Source organism: Lactuca virosa, chromosome 3 (genome assembly GCF_052849685.1).
Source record: "Lactuca virosa cultivar CGN04683 chromosome 3, Lactuca_virosa_CGN04683_v6, whole genome shotgun sequence".
Classification (NCBI taxonomy): Eukaryota; Viridiplantae; Streptophyta; class Magnoliopsida; order Asterales; family Asteraceae; genus Lactuca; species Lactuca virosa.
The window spans coordinates 61,189,307-61,212,064 of record NC_136428.1 but is presented as its reverse complement, the minus strand read 5'-3'; the positions used below and the strand labels follow the sequence as shown (position 1 = coordinate 61,212,064).

General features: G+C 34.9%; 4 protein-coding genes across 5 annotated transcripts; 3 read left to right on the top strand and 1 right to left on the bottom strand.

Annotated features, from left to right (window-relative positions):
- The first annotated feature begins 821 nt into the window (after window positions 1–821).
- On the top strand, window positions 822–3,511 carry LOC145165812 (uncharacterized protein At3g49055-like). Its single transcript, XM_079084712.1, has 4 exons — window positions 822–2,426; window positions 2,509–2,697; window positions 2,777–2,893; window positions 2,984–3,511. The coding sequence occupies exons 1-4, from the start codon at window positions 1,086–1,088 to the stop codon at window positions 3,350–3,352; spliced, it is 2,016 nt and encodes a 671-aa protein (XP_078940838.1). The 5' UTR covers window positions 822–1,085; the 3' UTR covers window positions 3,353–3,511.
- A 3,123-nt stretch (window positions 3,512–6,634) lies between these two features.
- Window positions 6,635–9,567, top strand: LOC145165810 (protein-tyrosine-phosphatase MKP1-like). 2 transcript variants are annotated; one of them, XM_079084710.1, is made up of 3 exons: window positions 6,635–7,002; window positions 7,071–9,175; window positions 9,277–9,567. In XM_079084710.1, the coding sequence occupies exons 2-3, from the start codon at window positions 7,124–7,126 to the stop codon at window positions 9,358–9,360; spliced, it is 2,136 nt and encodes a 711-aa protein (XP_078940836.1). In that variant the 5' UTR covers window positions 6,635–7,002; window positions 7,071–7,123; the 3' UTR covers window positions 9,361–9,567. The 2 variants fall into 2 exon arrangements, with proteins under 2 accessions (XP_078940836.1, XP_078940835.1); XM_079084709.1 differs by having other exon boundaries at window positions 6,635–9,175.
- A 61-nt stretch (window positions 9,568–9,628) lies between these two features.
- LOC145165811 (coilin-like) lies at window positions 9,629–14,206 on the bottom strand. The gene is made up of 13 exons (XM_079084711.1): window positions 13,820–14,206; window positions 13,071–13,135; window positions 12,749–12,979; window positions 12,539–12,659; window positions 12,372–12,449; window positions 12,200–12,271; window positions 11,994–12,120; window positions 11,648–11,679; window positions 11,122–11,322; window positions 10,922–10,993; window positions 10,662–10,793; window positions 10,360–10,564; window positions 9,629–10,294 (listed from the first exon to the last, which is right to left on the bottom strand). The coding sequence occupies exons 1-13, from the start codon at window positions 14,015–14,017 to the stop codon at window positions 9,840–9,842; spliced, it is 1,989 nt and encodes a 662-aa protein (XP_078940837.1). The 5' UTR covers window positions 14,018–14,206; the 3' UTR covers window positions 9,629–9,839.
- Window positions 14,207–18,954: 4,748 nt separating this feature from the next.
- LOC145165809 (O-fucosyltransferase family protein) lies at window positions 18,955–22,302 on the top strand. The gene is made up of 11 exons (XM_079084708.1): window positions 18,955–19,324; window positions 19,874–19,924; window positions 20,023–20,113; window positions 20,215–20,291; window positions 20,361–20,449; window positions 20,561–20,680; window positions 20,774–20,890; window positions 20,960–21,103; window positions 21,190–21,313; window positions 21,392–21,583; window positions 21,660–22,302. The coding sequence occupies exons 1-11, from the start codon at window positions 19,031–19,033 to the stop codon at window positions 22,017–22,019; spliced, it is 1,659 nt and encodes a 552-aa protein (XP_078940834.1). The 5' UTR covers window positions 18,955–19,030; the 3' UTR covers window positions 22,020–22,302.
- The last annotated feature ends 456 nt before the right edge of the window (window positions 22,303–22,758 follow it).

Below are 22,758 nucleotides of genomic sequence, written 5' to 3'. Positions count from 1 at the left end.
GTTTGTAGCTCAAAGAGAAGTCTATCGCGAGAGAGAGAGCTCATTTCCAAAGAGGGCAGTGGGAGCACGATTGATCTTGAAGACATTCAAAAGTCATCCGATGAAGCAGCTTTTGAAGATACTAGCTCTCAACCTGAGAATGAAACTGTTGAGCCCATTGACAATTCGTTGCCCCTTCGTCAATCCAGTAAGGTTAGCATGTCACCTTCGTTCTATGGTTTTCTTATAACTTGTTTAAACAACATTAAAAATGTTTAATTTTAAAATGATTTCGGAGAATGGCTAGTATTATTGGTACTAAGAAAAAGGATGAGAATTAAGATTGTATTTTTTTAAACATAAATAATAATACAACATTATAATTTATAAATTAATATTTTGATCAATACATGATAATATTCAAAGAATTATCAAATGAAATATATATTAAAGGTAAATGAGTTGGTGGGTTGAAAACGGGTTGATAATTTTTATCCAACCCAACCTATTTAATTAAATGGGTTAAGTGGGTTGACCCATTTTACTTAAATGAGTTGAAAATCTCAACCCAACCTGCTAATTTTCGGTTGGGTTCGGGTTGGGTCGATTTTTGTCGGCTTTAACTAAATACGTACAAAGTGAGAAATATATTATCCTATTAAGCCATTTTTTCCGACTTATCTGGAGTAGTCGGTCGTAAGGACCGAATGTGTACAGTTAAACAAGTTGAAGGAGCAAATATGAATAAAAAAACGACCAAATATATGCAAATTAAAAAATATATTACCTTCTAAGACATTATTAAAAAAAAAAAGAAAAAAAAAGCAACAAGTTGTTTTGTTGTTGTAAGCCAAGATGGTCGGTTAATGTTGAGCTCTTCCTTTGAATACCCAAATCTCAATTCCCCAATATTCCCACTTAAACCCTAACATTTATCGCCTTTGATTCCACTCATCATCATCCAATTTTGCATTATTCGTCGACAGCCTTGATCCTCCAGGCACACCTACTATAATTTGATTAATCATTTACCTAATGGAAGCTTGTGTGATTAACCGGTCATTGTGAGTTGATTTTCTGTTTGTTTCTCCTCAAATTTACCAATAATGGCCGAGGAAGAAGATAACGACGCCGTATTAAGTGATGTTGAAGAAGAAGATAATCCTCCGCCGACGGTGTTTGATGGAACTTCCTCGTCAACAGAGAATGTGTCGGTTGAGAGATTCCGAGAGGTGGTTGCGGAGCTTGATCGTGAACGCAAAGCTCGTGAGGCGGCAGAGAATTCGAAATCCGAATTGCAAACTTCGTTTAACCGGTTGAAAGTTCTCGCACATGAGGCGATCAAGAAACGCGACGAGGTTACTCGCCAGAGAGATGAGGTTTCTAGGGCGAATGAGAAGTTATCGGCGCAGTTAGCTGAAGCTGTTAAAGAGAAAGATGATTTGTTGAAGCAGAAAGAGGATTTCGCTAAGCAATTAGAGGAATCCGTGAAGGCAAAGGATTCATCTAGGTCGGAGATCGAAACTGCAGCTCAAATGTTAGTCACAGGAATTGATAAAGTATCAGGTAAAGTGAGTAACTATAAGAACTTCACTGCCGGAGGGTTACCTAGGTCTCAAAAGTATTCCGGATTGCCTGCTATTGCTTATGGAGTCATCAAGAGGTCAAATGAGATTGTTGAGGAGCTTCATAGACAGATCGAATCAACAACAAAATCAAGGAATGAGGCTCGGGAGCAAATAGATCAGAGGAATTACGAGATCGCCATTGAAGTATCTCAGCTTGAATCCACCATTGATGGACTTAGAGAGGACGTCTCTAAGAGGGATTCTGTCGTTCAGGATTTGGAGAAGTCCATAGCTGAAAAGGATGAAAAGATATCGAATTTGGAAACAGAGTTGTCAACGATACAAGGGTTAGTGGATGATTATGGTGTAAAGTTGAAGAACATGGAGTTGCGGATGGATTCACAAAAGCCATTGCTAGTTAACCAGTTGGATTATGTTTCAAGAATACATGGTCAAATCTGTAGTGTTATCAAGATACTGGATGATGATAAGAAAAACCAATTGGATTTGTCAGAATCCTTATTTCTCCCACAAGAAACAGACATTGAAGAGAATATACGTGCCTGTTTAGCGGGATTGGAATCCGTAAGTGACTTAAGCTCAATTGTTCACGAAAAAACAAAGGATTTGGTTGCTGAGAGAAACCTACAAGTGAAAAGCCTGAATGAAAGCATAACTCATCTAATAAGGGAGAAAGAACATATCGGGTCTCTGCTGAGAAGTGCTTTATCAAGAAGAATGTCAGCTGATCTATCATCTAAAACCAATGAACTTTTCAGAGTTACAGAAAATGGGTTAAGAGAAGCAGGGATTGATTACACATTTAGCAATCATACAGATTCAGATGTGGACAAAACAGACGATGAAATATACACTTTGGTGTGTGTGTCTTAACACCAACTTTACACATCACGACACTTAATTTTTTCACTTGTCTGATGTCTTAAATTGCTTTTCACAGGCTGGTGCTCTTGAAAACATTATAAAACAATCTCAGCTTGAGATTATCGAGCTACAGCATAGTGTTGATGAACTAAGGGAAGAAACAAGGGTACTTAAGGAAAATGCAGAAGCTCAAGCGAAAGAACTTATGCAAAGAAACGAAGAGGTGGAGGAACTTAAAGAAAAAGAGAGGGTAGCAAATGAAAATGTAAGTTTCCATTTCCATACTTACTCAAAATTAGGGTTAGAGTTTTAGAGTTACAAAGGTTATGTATATATGTCTGCAGGTTGAAGGGCTTATGATGGACATTGCTGCAGCTGAAGAAGAGATTACAAGATGGAAAGTTGCAGCGCAGCAAGAAGCTGAAGCAGGAAAGGCCATAGAACAAGAGTATGTGGCACAGGTAATGTGTAGATTCATATAAAATTATAAATAGTTAAATTATTCTATCTATTAACATTAAACATCATCATTCATCAATGGTTTTGTGTAGTTGTTTAAGGTGAGGCAAGAACTGGAAGAAATGAAGCAAGTGGTGATGGAATCTGAGAAAAAGATGAAGTTTAAAGAAGAAACAGCAGGTGCTGCCATGGCAGCTAGAGATGCGGCTGAGAAATCTTTGAGATTGGCGGATTTGAGAGCAGCGAGGTTGAGGGAGAGGGTGGAAGAGTTGACTCGTCAACTTGAAGAAGCTGATACACGTGTGAGTTCGAGTACAATTGGTCAAAGTGGTGCCAGGTATGTATGTTGGCCATGGCAGTGGCTTGGGTTAAATTTTGTTGGGTCCCACTCCCACACGAACACACCGGATACACACACACATAGTTCCAACGAAATGGAGCTTTCTGAACCACTTATTTAACATCATATTTTGGTTTTCTTCTCTCGGTTAGTTTCGTCTTTTTCATTTTCATGTGTGTATTTATTTATTTACTGGTAATTCTAGCATATTCTTTATTACTGTATAGAGGACTTTTTTTATCAGCAAAAAATTGGTAAGTGGCTTTGTTCTTAAAGATTATTAATTGGGGTTTTTGATTTTTAATTTGAATCTATATACAAAACAAATCTTTGTTATAAAGAGATTGAAAATCAAAGTGTCATTGATAATTTTATAAATAATTAACAAGTAAAATATTATGAAGAAAATAATGACCTTAATAAAGAATGTGTTAAAGGTGAATTTAATTGTTTTCGCAAAATCAATCTATTAAGTAATATAGATGGGTTAAAATTACCATTTTTGTGAAGAAGCAAACGTTTTTGTAATTGTAATCATTAATTTTTTTTTTCCTCAAATCAAACTATTAACAAATAGATTGGTTAATGAAAACGACTGAACATTTTTGTGTTTGGTAATTGGTAGTGGTATTTTGACTTGAGCTGTTGAGCATATTGGTTGTAACAAACGAAAGAGAAATTGTGAACTAACATGTTCGTTTTTTGTTTTTTTGTGACAAGTGAAAAATCATCCCATACCGAAAAGATTCTTGACAAATTACAAAAATTAAATACACAGAATACTTTGCATTGTTTATCCAAACATGTGTCATTATCATTAACCGCAACGCTTTTTCGTATCGTAGTTTCTCATCAATACCAACACATTTTTTTTTCTTTACAAACAAATAAGATACGTGCAAAACCTCAAAACAAAAATAATAAGATATAAGGTAAAGGGAAATCTCCGGAAAAGTCTCAATATTTTATCCTAATTTACGAAAAAGTCTCAAACTAAAATTTGCTTACGAAAAAGTCTCAATTACCGGTAAAAACGACGATTTGGCCATATTTTCCCGATTTACCGGTTTCATTAATTACCGGGTTTTAATAAAGTTCCATTATTTTACCATAATTTACGAATAAGTCCCAAACTATGGTAAAATAATGAGACTTTAATGAAAATTATAATAAAATAATGAGACTTTAATGAAACCGGGTAAGTATTGAAACCGATAAACCGGAAAAAAATGGTCAAAACGTCATTTTTTCCAGTAATCGGGACTTTTTCATAAACCAATTTTAGTTTGGGACTTTTTCGTAAATTAGGGTGAAATGTTAGGACTTTTCCAAAGATTTCCCTAAGGTAAATTACATGAATGGTCCTAATAGTTTGGAGTTGTGTGCATGTTTGGTTCATAGTTTTTTTTTTAAAACTCAGATCATCCATGTAGTTTATTATATTGTCTTTTATATAATTTTTACAATTTAATTATTATTTATTAATAATTAATATCTTTAGAAAATTTAATAACCCCATCGTCATTCTGTCCCAACCCCCCTTCTAAACCTGGTAGATCGTCTCACCCACCCCTTTCCCACTGTCATTACCCACCATAACTTACAGCTCTAACTTGAAAAAACTGAAAACCCAAACCAAATAAGGCGTCATCTCTGAATAACACCAACCTCATCACTCCTTCACTCTCCATCCTTATTCTCTCATGGCGCTCAATAACCCCACTGCCCATATCTTCTCTTCCTGTCTTCTTTTCCCTTCGATTTTCTAAATTTTCAATCGATCTTAGAAAAAAAAAACTAGAATCCTGAATTCTAAATTTAGAAATATATTGAAACCTACAATCTTATGTACCTTTCTTTTTCCCTAAAACCCTCTAAATCCCCCTTCATAGTTCATTTAAAAAAATCATTGTTCTTTTCACCTTCAATCAGGGAAGAGATCCTTTCAGATGATGGATTCAGATCGTAGAAGAAACATGTTACATAAAACGAGTTTTGTGGGGCATCTGAAATTGACTTTTGAATTCGCTTATGAGAAGATGAACTGTCGTTGAAATTAGTTTTAGAATCGACAATGATAAGATACCGTTGATGGATTTAATGTCGACGGTGAGTTTGAACGTGATTAGCAAAATGATTTTTGGGGAAGAGACATTTTGAGAACTCTAGAAGACCCCATGTTATTCACAAAACCTTCTTAAAGAAATGTATAATGGATAAGCTACATAAGCAATATATTGATTTTCTTCTCTAAGGGAGGAGGGAGTCATTCCCTCCCAACCCACTGAACCCACTGTCACATCAGTTTTTCTCTTTCATTTTTCTTCATCTTTCCCAACCCACAACACACGGAAATCCTATCTTTTTCAACTCATTCAATTAAAAAAATACAAAACAATCAAGGTAAAATCTTAATTAGCAATAGAGTTACCGCCGGTACCACTCTCTCTTCAGCAGGTTGTTTAATTGGTTTCAATAACCCACTTCATCCTGTATCTCTACTTTATCTCTCATTTTCTCTCTCTACTTTATCTCTCTTATTTTCTCTTGCACCATGTGTTTTAAAAGTTGTACCTTAGTTGTTTTGTATTTTTTTTAATTGAGTGAGTTGAGAAAGATAGGATTCCGGGTGTTATGGGTTGGGAAAAATGAAGAAAAATAAAAGAGAAAAACTGATGTGGCAGTTGGTTCAGTAGGTTGGAAGGGAATGACTCCCTCTTCCCTGAGATGCACAATTTCATAACATCAGAACGAAAGAGGTGAAAGAGTGGGTGGTCGTCGGAGACTATGTGGTATTACTAGAATACAGACGACGGGAGTGTGGTGACATGTGATGCCAACAATGACGAGATGGTAATGGTGGGGAAGGAGATGAGATCAAGGGTATATGGTGTTGCATGGGTTGATTAGTCTTTTAATTATTAATATAAAAGGGAAAAAAGAACATAAAAAAAATAGTAGATAAATCAAAAGGACAAAAGGATCATTTTAGGTTAGTTGGGGATTAAGCCGAAATAAAACCAAACCATAAAGATGGCCGGGACTAAAAAAATAATTAAAGATAATTATATATATATAACATATTGACTACCACAAATCATAGAGTACACTAAAATAAATTGCAACATTTGTAACAAACCACAAAAGAAAATTTGCGATTTTAGCCCGACGTGAAAAGAAAATTTGCAATTTTAGCCCGACGTGACGTGTTCACTCTCTCGTTCAACCATTCAAGAACGCAAACCAATTCATTTCTCGGATCTAGTTTCGTTTCACATATTTTTCGAGACTTAATTTGTTGCATAAAATCATTATACTTATGTTTTTTATTTTATTATTAATTTTGGTAGTAAATTCCAGTAAAGCAGTCCCTATAAATAGCAAGCAATAGGATCCAAGGGGAAAGAATTGGATGACGCTGGCACTTTGACCGCTTCTGGTTTCCCGGTCAAATATGGCCACCACCTTCCTCTTTCCTCTTCTTCTTTGCGATTCAATCTTGAATCTTGAAATAATAATAATCCAAATCTCTCGTATTATAATTATCATTTAATTATTACCATTAAAACTTTCACCTTACACTCCTGTTTTCTATCCTCCTCCTCCTTCTCCTTCTTCATCATCTTCTTCTTCCAAGTCTTCGTTCAACGATCTGCGCCCGCTTTTTCTGAATTCCTATTTAATGTATACCCCACGATAGCTCAGTCGTTTACTCAGTCCATTCTACTGCTAGCTGCTTTGCTTTATTTTCTTCACAGTCAAGGGTTTTAGGTGAGAATTTTTATTACTTTTGATTTTTGAATCTCTGATAAGATAATCAGTTTATTGGCCTTTCCTAGAACCATCCTCAGATGAGTTTAATCCGCTAGTTCTCTAGAAAAACAAAGGTATAATGTTCAAGGAAGAAGACAAACCAGCACAGCCGCCGCCTCCACCTGCAGCAGCAGCCACAGCCGGAGGAGGAGGAGGGAAAATATACTCCCGGTCAGTTTCCTGGGCGGGACGCTCGCTCACAAATCCAACTCCCGGCAACCCTAAATCACTCTGGAACAGCAAGGCTAGGGCATGTTTGCCGCCGCTTCAACCTCTTTCAGTTTCCCGGCCGAAAGCCGAGGAGTGGCCAAGAGCAGGCTCCGACGATCTCGGAGTTTGGCCGAATGTCACCGCCACCACCCCCGGCGCCAGACCTAGACCTCCTGCTCTTCCTCTAAACTTAGGAAAACCCCCTTTAGAGTTCGAATTTAAGAAAGACAAACTCGCGTTCTTCGACAAAGAGTGTTCGCGAATCATAGATCACGTATTTCTAGGAAGCGACGCCGTCGCCAAAAACCGCGACGTTCTTCGCCAAAACGGAATCACCCATGTTTTGAACTGTGTAGGTTTCGTATGTCCGGAGTATTTCAAAACCGATTTGGTTTACAAAACGCTTTGGCTTCAAGACAGCCCGTCGGAGGACATCACCAGCATCCTGTACGACGTTTTTGACTATTTTGAAGACGTTCGAGAGCAAAACGGACGTGTTTTTGTCCACTGCTGCCAGGGTGTTTCCCGATCAACCTCCTTGGTCATCGCGTATCTCATGTGGAGAGAAGGACACAGCTTCGAAGACGCGTTTCAACAAGTGAAGGCATCAAGAGGGGTGACTAACCCTAACATGGGTTTCGCTAGCCAGCTTTTACAGTGTCAGAAACGGGTCCATGCTGTTCCGGTGAGTCCAAGTTCAGTTTTGCGAATCTACAGGATCGCTCCACACTCGTCTTATGCACCACTTCATCTTGTTCCTAAATTGTTAGCTAAACCTAGCCAACAGGCTCTTGATTCTCGTGGGGCTTTCATTGTGAATGTTCCTTCTGCTGTTTATGTTTGGATTGGGAAGATTTGTGATCCGTTGATGTATGATAGTGCGAGGATAGCAGCTTCTCAGGTGATTAGGTATGAAAAGGCAAATGGGCCGGCTTTGACTGTTAAAGAAGGGGAAGAACCGGATGAGTTCTGGGATGCAATTGGGAACGAAGGAGATAAGGGTATTCCTGGAAAAAGAAAAATAGTTGAATACGATATAGATTTTGGGGTTTTCACCAAGGCGGCAAACAGCGGTGTGGTTCCACCGTTATCCATCTCCGGGAAGAACGATTCCGAGATGTGTCTGCCAGCTAGACGAAGTGGTTGGGAAAGATTAAGGAAGAAGTTTACAACTGGAATCATGAAGGAGTTGATTACCTCGTCTATAGTAGTTGAGTCCCCGGAATCGGAATCACAATCGCAATGTGACTCGCCGGATTCTTGTTCTTCGTTTTCCGAGGTTTCAGTTAGCCGGAGTTGGGTGAAGGCAACTCCGGGTATCGGTTCTAAGGGAAGTGAAGATGATAATAACTCGGAATGCATATCACCAGATTCTTTCTCTTCTTTTCTTGTTAAAGATCCAAGAAAGTTTGATGATAATAATAACACCTCCCCCTTGATCTCGCCTTCAACATCTGATTACTCCAATTCGTTTTCTTTCTCACCAACATCATCTAACTGGTCTGACTTATCTTTATCTGCTCAACCTTCCCCTTCCGGATTGGAATCTGTGAATCCGATTCCGAATAGGCCTAAAGTAAGAGAGATTTCACCTCCAAAGAACCTGCTCAGGACATGGTCGTTTTCCATGGAGGATCAAAGCATGGAAGATGCTGAAGAAGAGAGCTCGAGTGATGCGGATGAGCATGAGTCAATGTTTGAAGCTGAGTTTGTTCTTTATCGGTGGCCTAGTATGGAAAAAGTTGAAATGGGTAGTAACATGGGAATTCCTGATTCCAGAGGTGTGTATATAACTTATATTGCAGATGTAGTATATATTTGGGTGGGGCGAACAAGTGGGGAAGATGATGATAACCAGTGGCAGATTGTTGGTGATGACTTCATTGTTAGAAAAGGTCTGGCAACAAGCTCTATTGTTCAGGTAATGTGTTTAATTTGAAAAGGCTTCTAGAAACTAGTTTACTTGTATCTTCAAGTCCTATTACTTATAATATTTTGTATATGAATGATTATGATGAACAGATAGTGAGAGAAGGTGAAGAACCGGAGCAACTATGGAAGCATCTTCACTGTTTCTCATTCCAGAACACAGGAGAGAAACATTAGAAGCATCCGAGGCAGTTTCTGCTTTTGTGATGCAGTGATGTATGAAAATGAAAATGTTGGTTTAATTTTTTTCCATTATGTGGGTGGGAATTTATGTACAGTTTCTAGTAAAAAAGAAAAGAAACTGGATGGAATCAACTTATTCCTCGTTGGCTTTGTATATGTTACTATTCTACAACATGAAATGTTATTATTTTAATATCTTAACCTATCAATATTTTGGGAAATTCAATAGTAGAAAACCAAAAATTAGCTCATTCAAAGAGTATAGTCATTCAACCTTTGTACATACAAAGAAACCTAATAACAGAATCCAAGAGTATCTGATTGCATAGATTCTTAGATATTACATTACATAATACTAATAGGTATATATATATATATATATATATATATATATATATATATATATATATATATATATATATATATTAGAAGGCAGTAGGTCTCATACCTTAAACAGTCATATATAATATAATTTAGGCATTCCGACCTCGACCACGGCCACGACCTCCTCGACCACGTGGGGCCCATGGTCTCACATTGCCACGAGAACTTCCCCTGCCTCCCCAATCATTTCCTCTGCTTTGCACATTTACTGAACTACCCCTCAAGGGTGTAAAAGATGACCATGGCCTTCCCCAGGAACTTCCTTCTCCACAATCTACTTTTTTGCCACTTGTCCAACCAGTCAATGAACTTTGATTCTCTTGAGATGCATCTGGCTTGTCTGCATTCAACCATGGATTACCCATACTACCCTTCTCCTTGTCTCTGTTCTCAGAGCACTCAGCTATATTAGCATTTGGGACATCACTTGGGCCAGGGTCACCACTTACTACCATGCTTGAATGATTGACATCTGGCAATGGCAATGACATTTCTGTGTTTGAGTTTGCCTTGCTGAAATGATCCCATGGGTTTGCTTCTCCTCCTACAGATATAACATGTTTTAGTATCTTATTCTTATTCTTGTGAGATTTGAAGACATGTAGCTACCTGTATTGGAGTCTTTTGAGACATTTGTGTTGTTGTCATTACTGTTGGACACCAAGTTTTCTGCAGCATCTTTGCCATCAGTTACAGTTACAGTTACAGGAGCTTGTTCAACACCATTAGTGACTGCTTCCTTATCCTTATCCTTAGCAGCTTCTGGATCATATTGCTTCACATAACAGACATCAAGAAGAGCCGAATAGTTTATCTGCACAGACACACAACAAAACAAACATATGGGTAGTGATTAATTATTCACAGAGATATAGGGGATTATTTTTCAGGGTGAAAGGTTTGAGTAGTACCTCTAAAGTACCATCTTCTCCATAAAGAGAATCATTGGGCCTGTTCTCATCCGTTTTATCAGTAACAATGGGATATTCTGGCACTGGAATCAGAACAATGTCCCTCGCATCATAATATGATATTCTTCCAACCTGCAATATAAAAACATTTTTTTACTTTTTACTTTTCACACAAACAAGAAAAGAAATAAAAACATATATATATATATATATATATATATATATATATATATATATATAACTTCAGAGAAGAAAGTTACACGGAAGGATGAAAACTCAGGGATCCATGAAGAAGATAACTCAAGGAGACGATATGCAATCACATCACCTTCCTGCAAATTATAACAAATACAATTTGAAAAAAAAAAAATCTTCTCCAAGTATGTGGATGCATGCACTCTGTGTGTGTGTGTGTGTGAGAGAGAGAGAGAGAGAGAGAGAGAGAGAGAGAGAGAGAGACCTTTGGTGAACAACAAGGAGGAAGCTTGCTGAAATCATTGGGGTCAATTATGGGTACTTGCATATCTGTAATGGACATTTTGAAGGATTTTTTGTCTATTCTTTTAGTGTCATTCCTTCGTGAGGTTGAGAACTTTCCATTACTACCCCATCTTTGACCTTTTTTCTTTCCATTACTACTACCATTCCACCTAAAAGCTTCCTGAACCAAAACTCAACAAATTCATGGTATCAAAGACTCGTGTGACATACTGTAGTTATACTACTTTCATGCAAGGACATGAAAACTTCAGAATGTGAAAAATGTATGCTTATTCTCATATCAGCATTGCATTTAATCATCTAGGCCCCAATTACCCATGTGTTTAAGACGTAAAATTCCATGCCCTTTAAGAATTTAAAGTTTTAGCTTCTTGATAAGATCCCTAGTCACTCAAGCCATTTAACATGCAATACACAATGCATCAAAGACAGAATTATTGATTATGTGATATTATTGATGGCTAATCAAGAGTTGTGAAGCATACATTTGATACTTCAGTCTGTATTGCAGTTTGATCTGCATAAGACAAGAACAATGAAAATTAGCACTCTGTAATGAGACAAATAACTCGACCCATGACAAAATCAATAATAAGTAAATAAACGTAAACTACAAGATTATGGGTCAAAGTACACTACCATGTCTCTTTCAAATGGCTACTCGTTAAATTACACTTGACTTAAGTATTAAATATACATTCAACAAGGATAAACCAATCAGTGTCTCTAACCTCCCCCTTGGTCCATTCCTATGGGATTTGGATATTGTTGTTGTGATAAAAGGGTAAGAATCACATGCTAACAAATAATGTTGATATATGAAAAAACTACCTTCATCAAGATTTTCAAACCGAATATGTCCTGGCCTTTTTACAACAGCCACATCCCCATTCTGATTGCTTGCTTCTTCTACTCTATTCTTATGCACAGGCTTTTTAGAAGCCTGTTTCCAGTGTAGCTGCAAATTGAAATTTTTATCAAAGAATGCAAAAATACTTCATAGTTGCAGGAAATTTAATGCACAATTAGTTACTTACTAGTCCCTTAGGCCGACCATTAGCATCCTTGTTTTCAGCTGGAGTTACTACAGGCTTTGAATAGGGTTGTGGCTACAAGTTCAATATTGTCAACAAGTGGATATGAGTCTGGAGGCATAAATTACAAATTTGACCTTTTATTCATCCTCAAAAACTTTAGCAAAACAGTTACCTTCTTCTTTGAGATTTTAGCCAGTTCTTGCATCCATTGTCTCTTAGCCTTTTTCCTTCTAGCACTTCTACTAGGCATCTAGCAATTTGGTGGGACCCAGACATTTAAAACTTATAATTATATCAAAAGAAACTTTTTACTTTTTAGTATACACAACTATTACCAACCTTTTTCCCACCAGGAGCAGACACTTGTTTTGCTTGTTCAGCATTCTTATCATTGTCAAATTCCTGTGTCTCAGCCTCATTTTCAACATCATCCAACACCCTCAAACAGGGTCTCTTATTTCTGATATTCACAAAAGCAAACAAGTTTTTAATACCTTAGTGATGTTAGATTCATAATAAGATAAAAGGTACACAAGATATAGGATTTACTTCGAGTTTTGAAGTTTAATGGAGGCTTTTCTTTTCTTAGAAACTGGTTCTTCATCTTCTTCATCTTGCGACTGTTCTTCATCAACCTCCTCAGATTCACTTTGGACTTCTTCAGTTCCTTTATCATTTGCTAAAAGTAGCAAACCATTCTCTCCAGGTTCCAAGTCATCAGCTTCCACTTCATCAAGCAAATTGTCTGCATCAGGTGTTGCCCCACCCTTCTTTTTAACACTAAAATAACAAAAAGTAATGCATACTTGTTAAACATATGATTACATATTTACTGGAGGATGGTTAATATAAAACTAAAGATTTTAACTACCAGATAAGTTCCTTATCTTTCAAGATTTCAGTTGACTCGGAAGGTGGTAACACAAAGCCATCCATCTGCAAGGAAAGAAACAGCTAAGTATGATGCAAATAAGATAGCAAACACTAAACTTTATGCATCAACTCAGCACTTAACACAAATTACCATAATAGGTAGTATTCCTAGAGCTATAAGAATGGTAATGTACTAAATAAAATCAAATACATACCCACAACGACACTGGGACCAATTTGCATAGAATTATTTTTCTTGTTTTCATGTCTGTTACCTTTTTACAGTATTAAGGTATAAAGAGTTACAATAACCACCAGAAAACATCTAAGAGATCCTTTGCATTCATGTTAAGAAAGGACAATGGAAAAAACCAACTAAATTTACCAAGGGTGACTCTTTATATTAACTTTTTTTAAGAATAAATACATATGTATTATTTTTAAAGTACCAAAATCAGAATACATACATTCTTGTCAAATTTACATTTGAAAAGTGTCAACTCAAAAAATCAAGAGCAGGCTCTTTTTGGAACAGATTGAGTTGATAGCAACAGGAGATTAAAAAGTACCAACCTACAAAACTTAGCAATAAACTTAAGCAACAACTCATCAACACCCAAAAAGGGCGATTTACACAAAATTAACATTTGGAATAAGAATAGCCCTTGTTGGACTAACGATTTAGAAAAAATTAGGGTTTTAGCACATACATTACGGCATAACAAGAGAGGATAGAAAGAGAGTTACAGAAAGTAGGATCCCATTAGGGCAAGAGCGATGGAGTTTGAAAATGTGGAGAAGATGAGTGCAGACATCGGAGATAGTTCGATGTTGTTGTAATTTGAGCAGAAGCCAGCTTTTGTTCATCCCATCCGATCGCTGTGGTTTGCTAAGAATCGAACGATCTCCGAACTTCAGACGGACCCTTAACGATGGAGTCTCCATTTTTACATGCAGAACACACACTCACACCGTAATCTGTAGAGAGAGAGAACGAAAAATACGATTGACGGAAATCGGACAAAGTGCTGAGTGCATATAGTGACACAACCGCCGTGCTCCTCCGCGCTCTAAAACCCCACCACCGTAAATCGGTCTCGGGGAGTCATTGGTGGTGTTAATACGTTATATGTACTACCACGACAGAATATATACGGAGTTTTCTAACAAAATAGAGTTATTTGAAAAAATATTTACTAAACTAGCGTTTTTCTTCAATTTTTTCTTTATATTTCATTTTTTTTATTATTTTTTATTTATTTTAAATATCATTTTTCTTACTTTTTATTTTATTTCAGTTTTTACTATATTTTTTTATTTTTCTTAATATCAACTTTTTTTTATTTCAATTTTTTACATTTAAAAAAAATATATCCACTTAACATAAATGCTTTCACATTATTTATACAAATTATATAAATCATTTAGAACATCAAAATTTAACCGTCTTAACTTAAAACTACCATTACACATCCGAGTTCTTCCTACATCCTCATGAAGCATATTGACTACAATCACCGTTTAGTGAATTACTACCAAAATGTTTATATTTAATATTTTGGGCAAATGTCATATTAACTCATCAAATTTATCATGTTTGTTTTAAAAGGTTACTAAACTATTTTTTTTTTACACATTAAGGAGACTAACTCTCATATGACCGTTTAATCACGTCATTTTACCGATTGTAAAAGGTTTAAAAAATATTTTGGTGACGTGACCTCCACAGTGGAACGTGAATCGACTAGTATTGTTCCTATCTTGGTACCCAAGTTTGTCAAGTCATCCTCGATGGCCCCCCTTATAAATTGAAGGGGTACCCTAAATGAGTGTTCCCCACCCACTTTATTACCCTAATCGTATCATTTGCTTAATACAACAAATTTCGATATTTTCCCCCTTATAAATCAAGAAGATGACCTCAGAACAAAGCTTCTCTTATGATGGTTTCAGAGTATCGGACCTAGACGTACCAACTGACTACGAGCTTCACGCCATGGAAACCCAAGTGCAGATTGAGGAAGTGAGAGATGACATGCGACAATAGCTAGGCGATTTTAGGGAGGAAATACGTTACTTGAAAAAGATCGTGACTGTGATGTCTGTTGTTGGATGGAACTCTTATGGGGTGATGGAGGCTGAGGGTGGACACAATCACAAGAGGCTCAAAAATCAAAAGTGAGGTGTCAGGGTTTGGATGGAACTCTTATGGGGTGATGGAGGCTGAGGGTGGACGAAACCCTATCCTCTCATCCTTTAAATAGGGAACAAGGACCAAAATCCTAGGGTTTTGTGCACAGTATCATGCTACGCCATTTAAATGTTCATCGTGTCGTGGTGACTCGGTAATACCATAACACAGGGAGGCAATATCCACAAACCCAATTTAAACTTAAACCATGCACAAAATTAACTATTGAGTGTTACAACTAAAGCTTCTTTTTTATTAATTTTAAAGTGAAAACAATGGGTTACGAGTGTAATTGGTGATTCCAATGATAAAACTCATTGAAATATAATGAAATGATTTTGAGTCAAAACTAATATTTAAAATTTTTAATAAACAATCAAACGAAATCAAATTATTTAAATAAGGATATGTTAGAAGTTGATTTGGAACCTCAAAACTCAAAAGTTGTAATCATTGTTTAAGATTAAAGTTAGGTTCTTTTAAGGGATGATAATAAAACCAACAATATTAAAGAAAACAACCCATTATGTTTTATGAAAAATAACTAACAAGTCTAGAATATGTCATTCTAGATTGACAAAAAAAAAATACATTTCGGACTACACATTTTGAATTTCGGATCGAAGTTACAGATTTCGAAAAAAAAAACTCTTAGAGTTTCAAGAACAAGTATGAAATACGATGAATAATTTCAGAATTTCAAGAAAATACTTCGGTTTGTACTAAAATTTAAAAGGAAATGTTAAAGAAACATAGCAAAAATGGAAGTATATATGATACAAGGCCTTAAAATCAGACATTGACTAAATAACGATGCTATGATAGGATTTAATGTTGATGCAAACTCAATATTACATATATTTAAGCTTAGGAGCTTACAATAAGTAATGGATATTATATACTAAGATTTTCATACAGATCTTAATATGATTTTTTTTATTTAATCTAAAAGCTAGTTTAGTAGGTTAGAAAAGTAATGTTTAATTTAAATATTTTGTTTTGATTAAACAACTTGGAAAAGAGAATTGCTAGAGTTTGTTAGTAGTTCCCAGTACCAACTTAGATAGAACGTGTTCTAAACAAACAATTCGTTGATTAACTGCATAATTAGAAAAGTCACTGCGAAATAAAATCGTCTTTTAATTCTGAATTTTTAATAAACTTGTTTTATGTAATTTTGTTTCAATTTTTATTTAGTAATTAAAACTCATGTTTAAGTATTTGCTTGAATTAATTTTCTCTTATGTAAAGAGACATTGACTTTCAAACGTGTCTTTGTGGTTCAATCATAGTTACTTAGTACTATCATTTTATACAACAAGTAGTGAATTTTGACACATCCAAAAGTATACAGAAAGATTATTTTCCCATTGTTTGTGTTTGTTGCTAGATTATTTTCCAATTGTTCGTGTTTGTTGCTAATGCTTTACCAATTACCATCATATGTTATTCTCCTCTTTGCTTACGGTTTTTATTTACTAGTGTATGCTCATATTTTTTGTTAGAATAAATGTTCACTTTTTACATGTTTTTCTTTTTACCAATACTACTTGTTGCTTTTCAATTAAGTTGTTGGTATTTGTTCTTTTTTTTTTCTAGCCTACTACCACTGTTCCTCTCTTTTTATGGACAAACGTTTTATATGCAGAAGATCATCCAAGATTTAATATTGTTATTATAACTGAATACTATAATTTATTTTCTAATAATTTTTTTTTCTTTTATAGAACCAGCTCGGACTTCCCACCGTCTTACTTCCTTTTATCTTATTTACTAGACGAATCCCCGCGCGTTGCGCGAGAATAAAATTATATAGTTAAAATAATAACTTTTACCAAATTATTATTTAATATTTCTACTTTGAAACAAAATGTTAGTAGTAAAGCAAACATATAATTAACATATTAGTTTTATTAAACATTATAGTTTAATTTTTAAGTCATTATGATATATAAAATTATTTGATAATTTTATAAACCGTTTAAAATTGTGTAAATTATATATCAAATGAATGATAATATAACGGGTAAAAAAACGTATGAACAAAAATATGAACTGTAACTTTTAGTAACATAAAAATAGAAAAACATCTATTATAACATTTGCATTAAAAAAGATATATATACAACGAATAATAAAAAATATGAAAAATAAATACTATAACTTTTAATAACATAAAAACACTAAAACATCTATTATAACATTTATATTAACTATTCATATTTAAATCACAAATCTCTTCAAATACATTAATGTTTTTAATGAACAAAACTTTACAACCTTATAAAAGAAAGGAAAATAAAAAGTTATTAGTGATTACTAATTAATAATCATAAGTTAAAAACTCTTGAGTTGTAACTAATAAATATACATAAATTAGAAAACTCTTGAGTTGTAGTGTGAGTTTCAAATGAATACGGTACTTGGAAATGTATTATTATTATTATTATTATTAGTATTATTATTATTATTATTATTATTATTATTATATTCGTCTAAATAATTGGTTTTGATGCATCATTTTAATCCCTTCAATTATTAAACATAAAGATATTTAATTATAAATTTATAACATACATAGGTGCATATACATGTTAAACAAATCACATATATTATATATATTTTCGTAAATGTCATATGTAATTCTTGTCGTAGTAATATGGATAAATTACTTTCATATGAAGAACATATCATGATAAGTCTATCATAATTACATATCAAATGTTCAAAATTAATGTTATCTTTTAAATATTGTTTTTTAAATTTGTTGTGTAGGATAACTCAACAAAAAAATAATAGAAAATAAACATAATCAAAATAGGAAAACTACAATCAAATAAATAAGAGCATTGGGTGATTGAATATATAAATAAAGATGTTACATAAACATACATTTAAATCAAAAGAAAAAACTAACATTCGTCAACTTTGCTCAAACAAAAAAACCTATATTCATTTTATGAATCTTCTTTCTTCATTTAACACCATTCAACCATAGAAACTTGATGACAATTTTTCACTAACCTGCAATCAAATTTTTTTTCTTGAAAAAGAAGAATCAGAAAGATGTTCCAAGCAAAACATTGATGTTTGGAGAGTCACATTCAAGATCGAGTAATACACACAAATCACAAATAAAGATTAAATGAGAAACTGAATATAAAGAAAGAATAGAAAAGCTTCATTTGTTTTGGTTGAAAGAAAAATCATATTACAATTACCATCGATGCGACATAACACATTTCTTCAAATCATCATATTTGGATCGTGAATGCTTCAACTATATGAAAACTTTTGAATCACAATATCTTCAAATCATTCTTACATGTAAGATTTTATATAACACAAAATACACAAAAGATTGACCTTTTTATAGTAAACTTTTCACTAAATGCTAATTAAATATAATATAAGTTATAAAACTTTTGAGTGTTAAATCATAATTAAGAAAACTTTTGAGTTGCATTAGTTAAAAAAGGGGGTTTCAAATGAATGTGGTTTGAGGAAGTTAAAAAAGGGGGTTTCAAATGCATGAGATTCAAGAAAAAATGTTAGCTTTATAAATATGTATGATGTAGGATTGGGGTATTGTTATTGTTATTGGTGAAAGCTCACGTGATAATAATGGAAATTGGGTAATAATATAGGGACTGTTTCTGTAGTTTACTACAAATAATAAAACAGACAGTGCCAAACAGTAGACACCACGCACACTTAGCAGCGAGTAACCAAAAACCCCGAAGCTGGCCTACAGTCCGAAGCGAGCCATGGCGGAGCTCCGCCACTCTAGCTCGATCGGCGGCAGAGCAACACCGTCTCCTAGGAAACGCGATGATGTCACATCGCCGCTTTCCTCCGACAATCATCCCCTCCACGACGACGACGACGGTGGTCGCGATCGTTACCCTAGAGATCGGTTCCGTTCACTATTCTCCAATCATTTTCAGTTATTAGATGAAAGTGCTAGGTTTTATTCCAACAACTTCAAGATCTTGCTTCTACTCATCAGTGTCCTCGTCTTTGCCGGAATTTTTTCCGTTTATTCGGTCATAAGTCGTCTGGTGAGTAATCAAATTCAATTTCAATCGGTCTTGATTCATATAGTACACATATGATTTTTGTTCGAATACCATATAATGTCTCCAGAAAACAATCCGACAACACATTATACTTTACTTAAAATCGCAAGTCTGATTAATTCGAAAGGATTTTAGGGATTCCTACTTATCTTGAAGTGTACCTTTCTTTAATGATCTCTAAAGCGAATGCCATATGTGAAGATCTCATATATGGATGTAATCAAGAATTTAGGATGTCGGTGATGTGGAGCAGTGTGTACATATATTCAAATCGATTCCCATATACGTCTTAGTTTAGGCATAGGTCAGAATGTGTTATTGTACATTAGATTTAGCTGTAGTTTGAGCATTTCGTAATCATGACAAGATTATTGGATCTACCACAACATAGAAAACTAATCCCTGGTATTGATCAAGCCAATTGCATCTGCTTAGCCTTAGTCAAATCAAAGTTGACCTGTTCATAGTATTACTTAGAAGTTGTTTGTAAAACTAAACTAATGTTCTCTGATCTATTTTAACTATTTGTAGAATGCACCATACTTATGCAAGAAAGATGGCATTACACTCCATTGCCCCCGTGTAAGCTATACTGGACTTCTTGGTTTTTATACCATATTTAATCATGTCCATCAATTAACTTCAAAGCTGTATGTCTTTTTTGCTGCCTTACTCATTAGGTCAAGGAGCCACCTTCTTTATGGGAGAATCCATTATCAACCACCACTTCTTGGAAACCTTGTGCTGAAAGACGCATTGGTGCAATTTCAGGTAAAACTTAAACATATACACAATTCTATGCGGATTCTTTATCATGATTATTCATGAGACCAATCATCCTTATACAATCTTTTGTTATTGGTTGTCTGCAGATCTTCCTGAGGCAAATGAAACAAATGGATATATATTTATTCACGCAGAGGGTGGACTAAATCAGCAAAGAATTGCTGTAAGTTTCATTCTTTTAACACTTTCTGATAAGGCTATTGGATAGATCTCATTTCCTTTTTTAATGTAGATATGCAATGCTGTTGCTGTTGCCAAAATCATGAATGCCACTCTTATTCTGCCTGTGTTAAAGCAAGACCAGATCTGGAAAGACCAAACGTGAGTTATATATATATATATATATATATATATATATATATATATATTTATTATTTAGCCTGTTCTTGATTCCTATATTTGCTTATGAGTTTTAACATTTTTCTTTATTAGGAAATTTGAGGACATATTTGACGTGGATCATTTCATTGATTACTTAAAAGACGATGTCCAAATTGTGCGCGATATTCCATCATGGTTTACTGATAAATCAGAGCTATTCACAAGCATAAGGTTGAACAAAATATCAAAAAGAGAAAGTTTAAAAATATTTTATGCATTTATGATATAGTTTGCTAAAAAAATTTGTATTTAAATGTATGACAGACGGACAGTGAAAAACATCCCAAAGTATGCACCAGCACAATTCTACATTGACAATGTCTTGCCCAGAATTAAAGAGAAAAAGATAATGGCCCTGAAGCCTTTTGTAGATCGACTCGGGTATGTTTTTTCTTCTATTTAATTTAAAATATTTTATTAATTCTGAACCTTGTATTTGTTTTTATACAGGTATGACAATGTCCCTCAAGAAATCAACAGACTAAGGTGCAGGGTTAACTATCATGCTCTCAAGTTTCTTCCAGAGATTGATGATATGGCTGAGCAACTGGTAGCAAGGATGAGAAATCGAACAGGAAGTCCAAATCCTTTTATGTAAGTTTTAATTAGACAAAAAATTATGTGATGTGTTAGTTTTCAACTGTTTAAAAACTTGCATGAATGAATATGTTGTTGAACAGGGCCCTTCATCTTAGATTTGAGAAAGGGATGGTAGGGCTTTCATTTTGTGACTTTGTGGGGACAAGGGCAGAGAAAGCTTTGATGGGATTATACAGATTAAAAGAATGGCCTAGGCGATTTAAGGTTAGATGTTTTTTTTATTTTTTTATTTTTATTGGTGAAAATTGAAATATGAAGTTTGGTTGGTTATTGTTTGTGCAGGATGGTTCCCATTTATGGCCACTTGCACTACAAAAAAGGAAAGAAGGACGCTGCCCGCTTGAGCCCGGGGAAGTAGCGGTCATGCTGCGGGCAATGGGCTACCCAAAAGAAACCCAAATCTACGTTGCTTCCGGGCAGGTCTATGGTGGACAGAATCGTATGGCCCCGCTTAGAAACATGTTCCCAAATCTTGTATGTGCCACCCTTTCTTCAACTTTAAGCCACCTAAAAACCTACTTTTTCAATCAACGTTTTATGTCTATGACAGGTAACGAAAGAGGAACTGACAACAAAAGACGAACTAGATGGGTTCCGGAAGCATGTGACAAGTTTAGCTGCTTTAGATTTCTTGGTGTGCTTGAAATCGGATGTTTTTGTAATGACACATGGAGGGAATTTTGCGAAATTAATAATTGGAGCAAGAAGGTACATGGGTCATAGACAAAAATCTATAAAACCAGATAAAGGGCTGCTTTCCAAATCTTTAGGAGATCCGTACATGGGATGGGCTACTTTTGTTGAAGATGTGGTGATGACTCACCAGACACGCACTGGGCTTCCGGAAGCAACGTTTCCAAATTATGACATATGGGAGAACCCTTTGACACCTTGTATGTGCAAAGCTTAATCTTAAACTAAAAAACATAACATTTCCATCTGTTTTTCTTTTTGGTGTTAATTGCGGTTTGGTTTGGTTTGGTTTGGTTGGTTTCTTGTAATATTTGGAGCTCAAAACAGTTGTGGATTAGCTAAGATGGTGGTGTAAATTAAGATAGGGAAAATATAGTGTTTTTTTTTCTTGCCATTTTTTTGAAAGAACAAATTACTTTTTTTTTTTTTTTTGGTAGTTTAAGAAGTCAATTTGTTGTATCTTGACAATTGTTTTTATCTAGGAATACTTGTTTATTTGATTTGGATTTGGTCATTCTATATGTGAAAAAATTCCTTCCGTTGTAGCAAACAATGTACAATGGTTAATGGTACATGTATTGTATCTCATGAAATCCAATCAAGAGGTGAACACATGGGCCCTGACTTGAAGCCCGGGCATACCTCTGAAATTAAGAGTGATGAAACCTTGCATGTTCAGTCTGACCGCCCATTTATCAGTCAAAGCCCGCCCACCGGCCAATTGAGTCACAATGCTCAAATCAAAGAGTCAAGACTGCATTGTATGTGACTATGTTCTACTTAATTATTTATAAATTTCTATTGTTACTGTAATAATAGATTTTTGTTATCTTTTTAACAACTTCTGGTCGTTGGAGCAAAAGGTTTGTGAATAGTTTTTTGGACAAAAACTAAACACAATTTAAATTTTCACTATTTGAAAAAATGATAAAGGTAAAAACGCATTTGGAAAAGTT